The sequence below is a fragment of the Varanus komodoensis genome, unplaced genomic scaffold, assembly GCF_004798865.1.
Source record: "Varanus komodoensis strain SLA01 unplaced genomic scaffold, ASM479886v1 scaffold188, whole genome shotgun sequence".
Taxonomy (NCBI): domain Eukaryota; kingdom Metazoa; phylum Chordata; class Lepidosauria; order Squamata; family Varanidae; genus Varanus; species Varanus komodoensis.
This window is the reverse complement of record NW_025335544.1, coordinates 155,842-169,508: the sequence shown is the minus strand read 5'-3', so window position 1 is coordinate 169,508 and position 13,667 is coordinate 155,842. Positions and strand designations below refer to the sequence as shown.

The 13,667-nt window shown below is 41.6% G+C and overlaps 1 protein-coding gene across 1 annotated transcript; it reads right to left on the bottom strand.

Annotated features, from left to right (window-relative positions):
• On the bottom strand, window positions 1-11,147 carry LOC123021784 (vomeronasal type-2 receptor 26-like). The gene is made up of 6 exons (XM_044426855.1): window positions 11,020-11,147; window positions 6,914-7,091; window positions 4,928-5,788; window positions 3,256-3,483; window positions 1,692-1,818; window positions 1-908 (listed from the first exon to the last, which is right to left on the bottom strand). The coding sequence occupies exons 2-6, from the start codon at window positions 7,055-7,057 to the stop codon at window positions 1-3; spliced, it is 2,268 nt and encodes a 755-aa protein (XP_044282790.1). The 5' UTR covers window positions 7,058-7,091; window positions 11,020-11,147.
• Between the last annotated feature and the right edge of the window lie 2,520 nt (window positions 11,148-13,667).

Genomic DNA, 13,667 nt, shown 5'->3' with positions numbered 1-13,667 from the left:
TCATAAATTTTTATTTCTTGTTAATAGCTGTCCCCTCCTGTTCAACTCAGGTCTTAAAACAATAATGTAGCATTTTGGGGAAAAGATGCAGCCCAGTAAGCCAGCACTGGAGGCCAAGATGGAGAAGATCTCCACTGCCACCAGGTACTTTCCTTTTGTGCTCTGGTAAGTGGGCACAAAAGACAACCAGACACTGCAAAACACCAACATGCTGAAGGCGATGAACTTGGCTTCATTGAAACTGTCAGGTAACTTCCTGGCAAGGAAAGCCACCGTGAAGCTGACAATGGCAAGGAAGCCCAGGAAGCCTAGGACACTGTAGAACATGCTGACCAAACCTTCATTACATTCCAGTACAATGTATTCAGGCATGGAATGCATGTCCAAATCTGGGAATGGAGGGGCTATTGTCAGCCACACAGTACAAATAGTGGCTTGAATGAGGGAACTGGAAAAAACTACCAAATTAGCCAATCCTTTCCCTACCCACCTCCTCATTCTGGACCCGGGCTTGGTGGCCATGAAAGCGAGAACTACAACCATGGTTTTGCCTAACACACAAGACACTGCTACCGAGAAGATGATGCCAAAAACAGTTTGTCGGAGCAGGCAAGTCATCCTTGCAGGTTGGCCAATGAATAGCAGAGGAGAAAAGAACAAGAGCAGGAGAGAGAAGAGGAGAAGGTAGGTGAGTTTCCTGTTGTTGGCTTTGACGATGGGTGTGTTGTTGTGTTTGATGAAGATCCAAAGCACCAGAGCTGTGATCGCGGAAAAGGAAAGAGCTATGAAAGCAAAGCTGATTCCCAGTGGTTCTTCATAAGACAAGAAAGTTATTTTTTTGGGAATGCAGAAGTCCTGATTCTCATTTGGATATTGATCCTCTGGACACCGGAAACATTCATCCATGTCTAAAAAAGAGAAGATTTTATGTGCACATGTGTTTGTTTGAGCACATGTTCATGTGGTCTCTACAGAGTTTTATCTTAATCAGATGGTTCAAACCCTTCATATCATTATCAGTTGGGATTTTGCCTGAATTCATAAAGAACAATAATCAGGTGGGTAGAGGAAGCAAACTTCAGTGTACGGAAACACTTGTCCTTTCTTTCTGGAGATCATAACCAAGCATGAATGCAAGCTTGATAACCAGATTGTGTGGATGTCTTACATAAGAACTGTGTTGTGTCTCTAAATGGGGTAATGTGCAGAAGAGGACACTTAGGTAAGAATTCAGTGAAGTGATTCAGTATCTAATTCTCTTATATCCTTCCAACTCTGTCATGCAAGCAGCCTCCACTGCTTCTTCGTTTTCAGTTGAATGCTTCTGAGACAGCTGGAAATGTGTGGAAATGCTAATTCCTTAAGGAACTCCTTTTTTTCTTGTTTCCTCTTTTGGTAATGAGCATTTATGAGCTTTTTCTACAAAGCACTAAATCTCTTTTCCATAAGCAGTGAGTCCTGATTGGCAGAATCTGCTGCTTGTGAAATGAATTGGTTGGATGGAATGGAATGGAACTAAAAACACCCTGGTGGATTCTGTCCACACATACTTGGGTGCCCTTCCTTCAGCAAGCACCAGTCAGTTGTGGAAAAGAATTAAAATATGAACGAAAGGAGCATATATAAACCCTGACCTACAGAAATGAAGCACAGCAAATAAATTAAAATATTCAACAATTGGTATTGTTTACCCTTCTGATCTGAAATCATCCCTTCTGGACACAAAAGACAGTTAAAACAGCAAAATGGCATTCCTTCCTTCTTTCTCCTACTGTATCCTGAATGGCAGTAGTCATTACACAGAGACATGGGTTGTATCTGTGCATAAATAAAATTAATTAACATTTTAATATTTGAAGAATAGTTTTGGGAAGCTTGCATCCCCCCAAGTTCTACAGTTACATGATTTGGAAGAAACACAATATTCCAGAAAAGAAATATGAGGAATATTTTTAAAATGGTATTTATCAAGATGGGACTGCAGGTGGCACAGTGGTTTAAACCTCTGTGCTTCTGGGCTGGTATATCAAAAGGTTGCTGGTTCAAATCTGCACAACGGGGTGAGTTCTCGTTGCTCTGTCCCAGCTCCTGCCAACCTTTCAATTCGAAAGCATGCAAATGCAAGTAGATAAAAAGGTACCACTTCTGTGGGCAGGTAATAGCATTCCGTGCACTTCGGTCTTTAGTCATGCCAGCCACGTGACCACGGAGATAGTCTGCGGCCAAACACTGGCTCCCTCAGCTAGGAAACGGAGATGAGCATTGCCCCCTAGAGTCAGGCATGACTGGACTTAATGTCAAGGGGAAACCTTTACCTCTACCTTTACCTTTTATCAAGATATTAGCTGAGTTCCCATGACAGAACTAGCTACAGTGAGTTTTTACCATCATTGGCCTGTCATGTCATCAAAACCAATTTGTAGTACTTCAGCATGAAGTGGGCCATTCGCTGGTTTCTCCTTACTAGGTATGTGTTTAAAATCCATTTGGGGGATGGGAATCCACTCGATTCCCTGGGATTACTTCCCTGCACTCCAGATACTTCAACAAGTCATAAACCACCTTCCTGGTGAGCCTGCTGAACATTCATGTTGCTTTCTCCAGGAATCAAATCCTGCATGATTGAGGAAGGAAGTGTGTGTGGTGTCTGAATAATGCAACTGGTTGATCTTGCTTCTGGAGTTTAAAATCCCCATTTTTCCATAGTTGCATAGTACTCAGTGAGTTATACCTGCAGGAAAGTGTGCATCAGTTTACAGCCTTAGAGGCCAAAACTCAGCAAAGCTATTTCATTTTTGGATTTTTTCCAGATGAAAATTTGGAATGTCTAAAAGCATAGGCCCCAGTTAAACAGCTACCGAAATCCAGTACAGCAGATTCTGGGATTTTGCAAGGATTTTGCAAGGAGACCGTTTGAGAAATAATACACATAGCTGGAATGAGCCTTTGCTAAATGGCAGAACACAGTAGCAGTCCTATATCAGTGGCTCAGGAATGAGCTATTGTAGAATATAACCAAACAGAACTGAACTGAGCTAAACTGAGCCAAACAGAACCAAACAGAGCTGAAGTAGATTTGGGAGGGACCAATAGAGCCATTGAGTCTAACCCCCTGCTATGGTTCCACATATGGTTACCCATCCAGCTACAAGCCTGAGCCTTTCCAGCTTAACAAAGGTGACTCAACTTCTTAGCTGTACTCCTTGAAAAATGGAGACATTACTAGACACACCTTGTAGTATGTGCTGATTATACCTGGTTAAATGTACTGGGCCATATAATACCATCCAAGGCAAAGTTGAACATTTTGTCTTTGGGATGGACAGGATCAATCTTTCCAACTTTGACTTTAAGAAAAGTTTGGTTTGAGAATGTGACCCAGTTGATAATATCAAATCCAGCCAGTAAGTCCCCATTTTGGTCAAAGGAAATCTTTTCTCCTGCACTGTTGTTAAATGAGATGCTTCTGAGAAAGTAGTGAAGCTAAAATGAAACAGCAAACAAAGGTACATAGTATTGGTATGAAAAGGAGTGCATATGCTTGAAAGGGCAACTATCTCCCATACCCTTCATTTAGCTTCAATTCACTGCAAGTGTCATGCAGCATGACAAAGTACTAGCAAAAAGTCTTACAGTCCCGTGCAGGTGATGGTGGAAAGTCCTCAGCTCAGGATGATTGTTTCACCCTGGGGATGATGCAGGCCTGACCTTTGCATTTGGCTGAGAAGCATCTGCTGATGGGCAAGGAACAGACGGAGCTGGAGTTTCCTGAATTTGCCAGCATAGCCTGCTGTCCTCATGCTGAGGACACTGCTCCATTGCCACTGCTGAAAGTAAGGTCAAGCAACCATCCAAGTTGGCTTTTCTGATCACAAAGACAGTCTCAGTCTTTCCCTTTACTCAGGCAGCAAGTGTGGTACCCACACCCCAGCATTGACTTTTCTATTTAGTGGTTCATCAGCATTCCTTGACCACTGAGCATACAGAATGCTGTTTAAACTGTCCTCAGGATTCCACTAATGGCAGAGATTTTATGGTTGTTCTATCAGACACGGGGGAGTGTCTAGCCTGCTGATAAGTAGGAGAAATCCATGGTGGATTCAAAGACATTTGTGAAACCAGTCTGTAGATTCCATAGCAAACAAACTTTTGTCAAGAGTCTTGTTGATTCTGTAGATGATTGTTTAACTTTTGGGGAGGGCAGTCCATGCAAATGCACATGAGTGCAAATCTGCATTTTGCAATCAGGAGTGAAATTAGTACATGTTCCTTCAAAAAAGATCAGATTAAATCCCTAGGCAGATGATGGAAAGCAAGAAACCTGATAATGCATGAAACTCAGCTGGAATGGATTTAACCAAGTCTTTTAATTCCTGCTCTGAGTATCTTATTGTGTGTTGCAATCGTTGCTATTTGTTATGTTCTATCAAGTTGTCTCTGACTTACAGCAACCCTAAGAATGGCAGCCTTCCAAAATGTCCTGTCCCTGCCAGCCTTGCTCAGCTCTTGTAAATTCAAGGCTGTGGCTTCCTTGATGGAGTTCATCCATCTCATATAAGGTTAAGTATTGGTTCAAGTTGAAATGTGGATTAATGCATTATCTGAATTCAGGAGAGATAACAAACCATGATGGAAAAGTCACAGCTCACAATTCAACAACAATCCATAGGTACTCATCACAGGTAGTTCATGGTTAACAAGCCATGGCTTGTTAGTGCAGCTGGGTTCAGACAACACAATGACCCACATGCCTGTGACAACCTGTGAAAGTTCAACAACAACTTTCATTCCATCCATACTCAATGCTTTACCTGATACTATTCTTACCAGTAAACATTAATAGAAAGAGTAAGAAAACTGGAATGGCAGCATCAGCTCATACTGCATCTGTATGCACCATCTTGTGTTGGTGTGCTCAGGACATTACCTGCCAAGGCTGTTGAGTTACAGACTTCCATCTTATCCCATATCCTATTGCTCTGTGTTTTGATACTGCTGAATACATGGATTGCAAAGCATGTGCCATAGCATGGACAGCGTTGTAGACACCATAGCTGTGGCTGGTCATGCCCAGCTCAAATACAGACCCAGGAAGGTTCTCCAGCTTCTCCTCCCCACTGCAGATGTCCTCATCCTGCTTTTCAACCTTTGTCTTTAGGAACACGCAGCTAAATGCTTGTTGCCAGAACTCCCTGATAAAGCCATCTTCTTTGTCTGAGGTGGGGTTTCTCATCTGAAGGAACTGCTGGAATCCAGGCACATCACTTGAATGGATGACAATGGACAGAGAACCATGGATGATGTCTATGTCCAAAAATCTTTGGAAGGGAATTGATGAGAACTCCATTTGGGCCGTCATGATCCAGACTTTCCCTCTGCTCTTAATTTGTATGTCTTCAAATTCTGACACCTGGGGATACATTCTCAAAAATAGCATAGTGTATGTTTCACCATTTAAAACCACAACATTGGCAGTGCTACTCATAATAACCTTGTATGTTCCAATCCACTCGGCCACCATTTCAGAAATATCAGTGGTAAAATACATTGTTGGCAAAGCTTCTATAAAGTCCAAGCAGATGCCTTTCTGAAAAAATAGTGGAAGCACAATTTGTACAAACATTTGTCCACTGTCATCATCTATAAAAATCACCCCAATCCATGTCCAACTGAAATGCAGCAGCAACTGGACAATTGCTATATACTGATTGTTTTCATTAGGGAACATCCGTTTGAAAAAAGGTTCTTGGCTTTGATCATTCAGCACTGGAGCAGAGCCATACCCAAGCTATGAAGACAAATAAATAAAAGTATAAAGCAGCTCTTACTTCCTAACTCCAAAGGAATCAAAGGAATCATTTCGGGCAAGAAGTGATTGTAACAGGCCTCTATCTATGAAACGCAAGACCTAAAAGTTGGAAGAAGCATAACTGGCTTGTTCATATCTCATAATTGATGGATTCATGTGATGCTGCTGCATATGTACTACCTCATTTGCTAAAAATTCATCAAGGCTATGAATAATATAAAAGTGCCCCTTAAAAGAGAAATAAATATGCAAGTTAATACATTAAAGCAGCTACATAATTTAATAGGTTACAGTGACACTGCCTGTAAGTTTGGAAACTCAGGGATCAGGGTTATTTTCCCATGTCCATCAAGTGACCTTGGCATTACTCCTGTCACACACAACACCTAGCAACATTTTTCTCACTTCCCTACCCCGATCCCACCAAAAGGTCACTCTTATGACTTTGGAGTCAGAGAGAGTGTACTTCTTTCCATGCCAGCCACAAGGGTTGAGAGAGAATGCTCGCGCTGACCTTAGATCAACTTGCCATGTTTGGATCAGGGACCCTCAGAAAATAACTGTTTGGACAAGTCATAAGAAGGCAAGACTCCCTGGAGAAGTCAACCATACTAACTATTAGATTGGTCCCATAAAGGAAGCCACAACTTGAGGTTCCAGGAGTTGAACAGGGCTGTCAAGAACAGGACATACAGTAGGGTTTTCAGTCACTGGGTTGCCATATGTTGGAGATGAGTTGATACATGCATATGCATCTATCAATTATACATAAAACTTAAAAAAAGATGAACCAAATATCTATTTATGGATATTTGGTCTGCCTGTTTTGAATTTTTATGCATAATTGATACATTCATTTATAGCTAGCTAGATTTTTTTCTTTTCTTTTTATGGTTTGTTTTGTTAGAACTCTCATTACAATAACTACGACTGCACAAAATGTTCCACAAATTAGAAATTACAAGAGGAGAATACAGTCCTGCAGTTCTTCAGAACTGTCAGGTTTGTAATAAGACAGACACTCTCTTTTAAAAGCTTAAACCAGATAATTGAATGGAGCCACAAAAAGAATTGGTAACCTGTGCCAAGATATTCCCATCTTACCTGTGGTATTTTGTAGATGCATAGAATGGTTGCAATGAAGAAACAAACATTTGAGTTTGGTCCAGCGATGACAGCTGCTAGATTATCCCCTATGTCACACTTGTAGTTAGGGATTAAACTTCCCCAAGTGGAAAGAAGTTCCATTGATGCGAGATAAGTCCAGCTTCCAGCAAAATGACTATTATAGATGTGGAAGCCAAGGGTGAAGTTGGGGAAGCCCTGGTAGTTTTCATTGATCTCTCTCACAGCATATACAAATGACAGGATATTCTGGTAAGTCTGAGTCATAAATCTGCAAAGAGATTTCTATGCGCCATCAGCATTCCTCTGCTTCAGAATACGGTAGGTGCTACAATTCAGTTCAATAAATCTTCAACCAATATATTGCACAAAAATAGAAGCATAGAAAAACAACATAGAAACATAGTGAGTCAGAAGGTCTCACCTGGGCTATCTACTTTGATCCCTGGATCCACTCACATAATATCCAACGGTGGTTGTTCAGTCTTTCCTTGAACACCCTCACTGATGGGGACCCCACCCGTGAAAGCCCATTCCTTCTCCTAGGGGGTCCTAACAATCAAGAAGTACTTCCTGACATCCAACCTGAAACCCATTTCCTTGAGCTTTGCCTCATTGGATCACATCCTTTCCTCCACTTCAGGGTGGGACAGGTCATGACCCTCTACCTTGTGACACCACTTCACATACCTATATGTCACTATAGGATCCCCTCTGAGTCTCATCTCCTCCAGGCTGAAAAGACTCAGCTCCCTCAATCTCATCACCTATGTCATTTCCCTCCTATCTGGCTACCATCCTTGTGACCCTGAGATGAACTGATTCTAACCTAGCTATATCTCTCATATAATGTGGAACCTAGAACTGGACATCATGCCCCAGTTGTGGGTGCACCAGAGTCTAATAGAGCAAAACTGACACCTGTCTCTCAATCTGGAAGCCACACTACTGGCTATACATCCAAGGGTGGCATTCACCTTCTTAACCACCATGTTGCACTGCTGGCTCATGTTTACCCTGTTATTGACAAGTACCCCAAGATCCCTTTCAAAAGTGCTGCTCTCCAGCCACTTGTTCCTCATCCTGTACCTATGGCATGTATTTCTGAGTCCCATGTGAAAGTCCTTGGAGTTATCCACATTGAATGCCAACCTGTTGTCCTCCACCTCTTCTTCTGACTGTCCAGATCCTTATGGATCTGGAATACCTGCTCCCCAGTTGAGACCACTACCCCGGCTTTAGTGTTGATGGCAAATTTGGTCAGCAGACTGGTTATTCCCTCCTCCAGGTCATTGATACAGAGGTTGAACAGAATCAGTTCCAGAACTGAGCCCTGGCAGGCTGTGCTAGTCACTGGCTGCAATCTTGATGATTCCCCACTGATAGTGATCCTCTACTTGCAGTATTTCAACCAGTCCTTATCCATTGGATAGTGCATTGATCTATCCCAAACTCATCAATTTCTCAACCAGAATATCATTTGGCACCTTGTCAAAGGCCCTGCTGAAATCCAGGTAAACCACATCCAACACCTTCCCACCATCCACCCTGCCTGAACTCTCATGTTTTCCAGTACTCTCTCCCAGGAAATGTCTCCTACCCTGGCCTCAAATTGACCAAAGTTGGCCCCGGAGAAGTCCCATCTCCTACTACTTGACCTACCACTGATCCCTGTTCACCTGATCTCGAAGCATAGGATGGATTGGTCACTCACATCCAGAGCTCTCCTGATCTGCACATCATCCACTAGATCCTCCCAGTTGGTCAAAACCAAACCTAGGATATTTCCCCTCTTGCTGCCTCCGAGATCTTCTGGGTGAAAACCCTCCTTCCATAACTACTAGAAAGAGTAGGGACCTACCCACTTCCACCACCAAATGCATTTCCCAATGAATATCAGGGAGGTTGAAATCTTCCATAATAACCGTATCCCTCCCCTGAGCATCCATTCTGTTCTATCAGATCATTATCCAGTGTCTCAAGTTGACCTAGTGGGTGATAACATATTTCCACTATCAGGTCCCTGGCCCTGTCTAGACCTGTCAATCTTACCCAGATCGCCTTCTACCCTGCCACCATCTCATTGCACCCTATCCCTTCCTTAACATTGGGTGCAATGGACCTCCACCCCTCCTTCCCTTCCTGTCCTTCCTGAACAGAGCATACCCTTCTGTGTTGACATTCCAATCCTGCTTAGCATCCCACCATGTTCCTGTGATCCCCACCAGCTCATACCCTCCTATTCCCAGGAAAGCCTCAAGGCTCTTCCTGCTTGTTTTCCATGCTCCTAGTGCTGGTGTACCTACATCTCACTTCTTTCCTGAGAACCCCGTTCCCCAGCTCTCCAGCCTTCTTCTTCCTCTCATCCTCCCTGGCATAGCAGGGAATAGCCAAGGTTTCACCTTGTTTCAGGCAAGTGTCATTAAACACTAGTGTACCAACCTGCATTTTGGGTATCTCTCATTGTCATTACATCAACACCACATTCTTGGAGGCCAAACATAAATGTGTGGTATTCATAGACATACTATAGCTTAAAATGGGCTGAATGTATAATTGCATTACCTCTGTTATATACTGTGGTAATCAATGCATTTGCAGACTTATTTCTGAGCAGATATGCATAGGATTATGCAATTCATATTTGAATACTAGTTTATTTAAGACCAGATTTTGTTCAGGGTGAACAAAGATACTGAAACACCAGATGTAATAGAAATGGCAATATTTCCCATTCTTAAGAAAAGAAGCCAAGAATGAATGTCTGCACAAGTAAAACTCAAAATCAGTTATTGCTACCATCCTGGAAATCTATTTCAACTCATATAGCACTTATTCCAATATTAAGCTTTGAATTATTCTCAGTAACCTAAAGTCAGAAATAAAATATGGTTGCCATTATTCTTAATCAATAAAAGGGAAGGTAACCTGCTTCATTCTACAGATTTGACATATTACAGGAAATTACCAAATAACTGGCAGGTAGAAAAGAATGCTTATAAATATTAGAACAACTAAAACATAATAACAACAGTAATATGACTAATAAAAATGGGAGGAGGAAGAGACAAAGATAAGGCTATGCTGACATTCAAATATGATAGAAAGGTAGATATGGTCTCAGTTATCCCCATTCCACTAAAAGACAAGCCTGATAGATTGCATTGGCTGAGATATTATCTAGAAAGACATAATAACAAGAGTAAATTGAAAAAAAACAAAAAGCCTAAAGCTTTTGTCATAATATGTCTTTGAGGTTCTCAAGATGTTTGGGCTGCTGGTTGTGGTTGCTGGACAATGACACAGCCAAGGAACCTTACACGAAGCCATATAAAGCTTGCATAGTTGAAAAATGTGCAAAAAGAGGAGTGCATTCCCAGATATTCTCACCTAGAGGAGATGTTCTGGTAGAGGCCACTACAGCTGATGCTCTGGATCTTTCATTTGGAGCATCAAAATTTCATAGGGTGTCTTGAGCCACCACTGGGCTGTCCATGGGCACTTGCTGGAACAAAGGTCCAGGAGCCCCAATGAGCTCTGCTGCATCTCTGTTACCCTTAGATTAACTGACATTTTGCCCACGTGTAGCTCCTGACGGCCCCTAACTTGAACCCCTTCTGCCTTTCTGTTTTTGTTTCTGAAATCAAATACCTTTCTTCTTCCCAGTCCATGATCTCTTTTTACAAATCCAGGTGACCTTAGGAGAGTGGGTCTTTTAAATGTGTGTATATGCACACACAGAGAAAGACTTTGGAGCATACATTAATTAGTATATGCAATTATCCTGTGAACTTCAGTCCAAGATATTTTCAGCACCTAAAACGACCTTTGTTCCCATCCTAATTCCATTAAAGCCAAATAGTCCACCAGGTATGATCATATTAATATAATTTACGTAGAATATTTAGTTAATTGCTAAAACAACCAATGCTGACTCTACTTGCTTAAATGAAAATTCTGACAGTCCAAAAAATTTTGGCTGTAAAAACTGTGTTTGCACTTAGGGCTGTAGAACACCTGGTTGCTTTGGATGCAAAAAGCTAATAAGGCTCCCCCTAGAATATGAAGCTAGTAAGAAATCTTACACAAGATCATCAAGAAGGTCCTGAGAGGGATGTGACTTGAAGCTCACAGGGTTGGAAAATATGTAGATCTGAGAGATGATGCCCCCAATGATGACATCCCCTGACTGATCATACTTGTGGTTTATTGGAAGAGGGTTATTCATATTGCAGTTAGCAATGGGAACTTTGCATGCTGTCAGGGGCAATAGAAGTAATAACAAGAGTGAAAGTAGCACCATCTTATAGAAAGTTTTCTTCTGCAACTGCATTCATCTTTTCCTTTGTTGACATTCAAGTGTCCTTGAGCAGCCCAACTTGGCTGGAATGATGCCTCCATCAGTGAATTAATAGTTAACATTGTATGGTTTCATGGCTCCACGAGCAGAGTTTTCCTTTTACCACTGCTCAGAATGGCACAGCGTTTATTAATAGCTTCCTTTCATATTAGTTCATTGTTTTGCTAGAGACTACAGAAACTCACCTGGGACTTGAAAAAGAAATAATCTTGTTCTGATAATTGCACAGGAGTTAAAAACCTATTCTGAATTACAAGTTCTTTGCAATATTGCAAGAGAAAAATGGTTTTCACAAATTTCAGTGTCTGGCTCTTCAGAGTGATAGTAAGCGACCTACAATAGCAAGAAAACCCATACTTTTGTGGGTCTACATGCGTAAGAAAGATCGGTGGCTGGAGCCGTCAGCAAGCTTTGAGTGGTGGTGTTGTACACTCAGCTCAGTGGGAAAGGACACAGCACTAGCAAACAGGAGGTGTGAGTTCCACACAGTGGTTCTGCACATGTGGCCAACAAAAGATCAACTGTGTGTACTTGGTGAATGTAGAGATAAAAACAAGAGATATTTTAAATGGAAATTGCCATTGCAGAGGGAACAACTTGTGCCATACTCTTGATGGTGTAACACACAAGCCACACATTTCTAGGAGCCGATAAAAGGGAGCCCTATGTGGTTCCTGATGATGGAATACGCTCCCCAAAGAGGTTCACCTGGTGCTGATGTTATATTCTTCTCAGCACTGGGCAAAACCCTCTGTATTTCCCCATTATTTTAATGTTTAAATGATTTTAACTGGGTTTTAGTATATCAATGGTCGGATGCTGTGGGGTTTGTTTATTCTACTTATTTATTGCAAGCTGACCCGGGTCATTCTGTAGGGGACAGGATAGGAAAGCTTTTAATAAATAAATAATAAATAGACCCCACAATAGGTTCTCTGCTTTCTCCCAGGACAAGTCCAATTCTATCATTCCCAGCACATTATTCCTGTTCAGATTCCTGTTGGGTAAATAGACCACAGTGATTTGGGAGATTTAGTGTGACAAAGAGGTGCTGAGTGAGCATGTGGAAGGGCTGGAGCTAGCTCCTTTTCTCCCAAGGAGAAGAGTGGAAAGAGTGTTTTAACCTAAGGCAGCCACTTTTTGTGCCTGGTTGTGGCTTCCCCTACTGGTCCACCACAGGCTTCTAATGTCACCTTGACCTTGAATGAAGTCATGCATTCAGTGGGTGCCTCTAAGACGCTCTTGAGCTACTTTCCACAGCAGCAAGCAAACCAGCAGAAGAGTGGCCTGAAGACCCAATGTCTCACTTTGATGAGTCCTTCATAATTGCACTTCTACATTTTTGGAATAAAAGCTGCAAAATTCAAAGCCTGCAGACATTGGCTAATGTCCCGCTTTGTTCCATCTTCATGAGGTTCTGACTGCAAAAGCAAATATATTCCCATGCAAGTTTTGTGTGAATAAGAAACAAACCCATCATTGGAGAACAAGTGAAAAGGAGGCATTTATTAATAAAAAAACTACAACTTCAAAACAGCAAAAATGTGCTCCTAAGTCTTTTTAAGGGTAAAATTTTGTGGAAGTGCATTATTTTGTTATATAACCAAGTTCTTGAACAATGCTATAGCCTTAAAAAAGCCACATTTGTATGCATTTCTAGATTCATATATGTAGTATTTATTTACACATTGCCTCTTCATCCTGCTTCTGATGCAATTGTTGCTGATCAAATTGGATCACACCAATCGTAAGAGAGAGAAAGGGAAGGGAGAGGTTCTGCAAGCAGGATCACAACTGAAAAGAACAAGACACAGAAGGGTGAGGGAGTTGGGGAGAAAAGTGGAGAAAAGGGGAGAAAGATCAGTTTTTCAAGGCGAGAATATAGTGAAGAGCACTAAGAAGGCATTTTGATCCACTTCAGATTTCGCTTTGCTCATGTTTTTTTCTAAAATGCTTGCTGGTGACTATTTGTTGATACAGCATGCTTCTGACAAACACATAAAGGAACACAAGGCCCATGGTGGACAATTGACATAGCAATGAAATGTGAATGAAAATTAAGAGAGAGAAGGGGAATGGCACCTCCATTGATAGCTATCACACACATTCATTTTTCAACCCATCCTAAAATCAGGACAAAACATAAGGATCTGTTTCCCAACATTCTCAACTAAGGAAAGAGGTTGTGATTATCAGATATTACTTCCTTTTTGGCAATAAGTTTAAGCGGATTTATAGTTTCTAATGTCAGAGGTTTAGTTTCTTTTTAATAGCTGTCCCCTGCTGTTCAACTCAGGTCTTAACATAATAATATAACATTTGGGGAAAAAGATGCAGCCCAGTAAGCCAGCACTGGAGGCCAAGATGGAGAAG

Bases quoted from the DNA above. Each gene is read 5' to 3' on its own strand.
- LOC123021784 (XM_044426855.1), bottom strand. From the start codon at position 7,057: ATGGAACTTCTTTCCACTTGGGGAAGTTTAATCCCTAACTACAAGTGT. The intron at 3,484-4,927 runs GTAATGTCCTGA...GTTTCATTTTAG, and splicing joins TAACTCAACAGCCTTGGCAG to CTTCACTACTTTCTCAGAAG. The intron at 909-1,691 runs GTAAACAATACC...TCTCTTTTTTAG, and splicing joins GATGATTTCAGATCAGAAGG to ACATGGATGAATGTTTCCGG.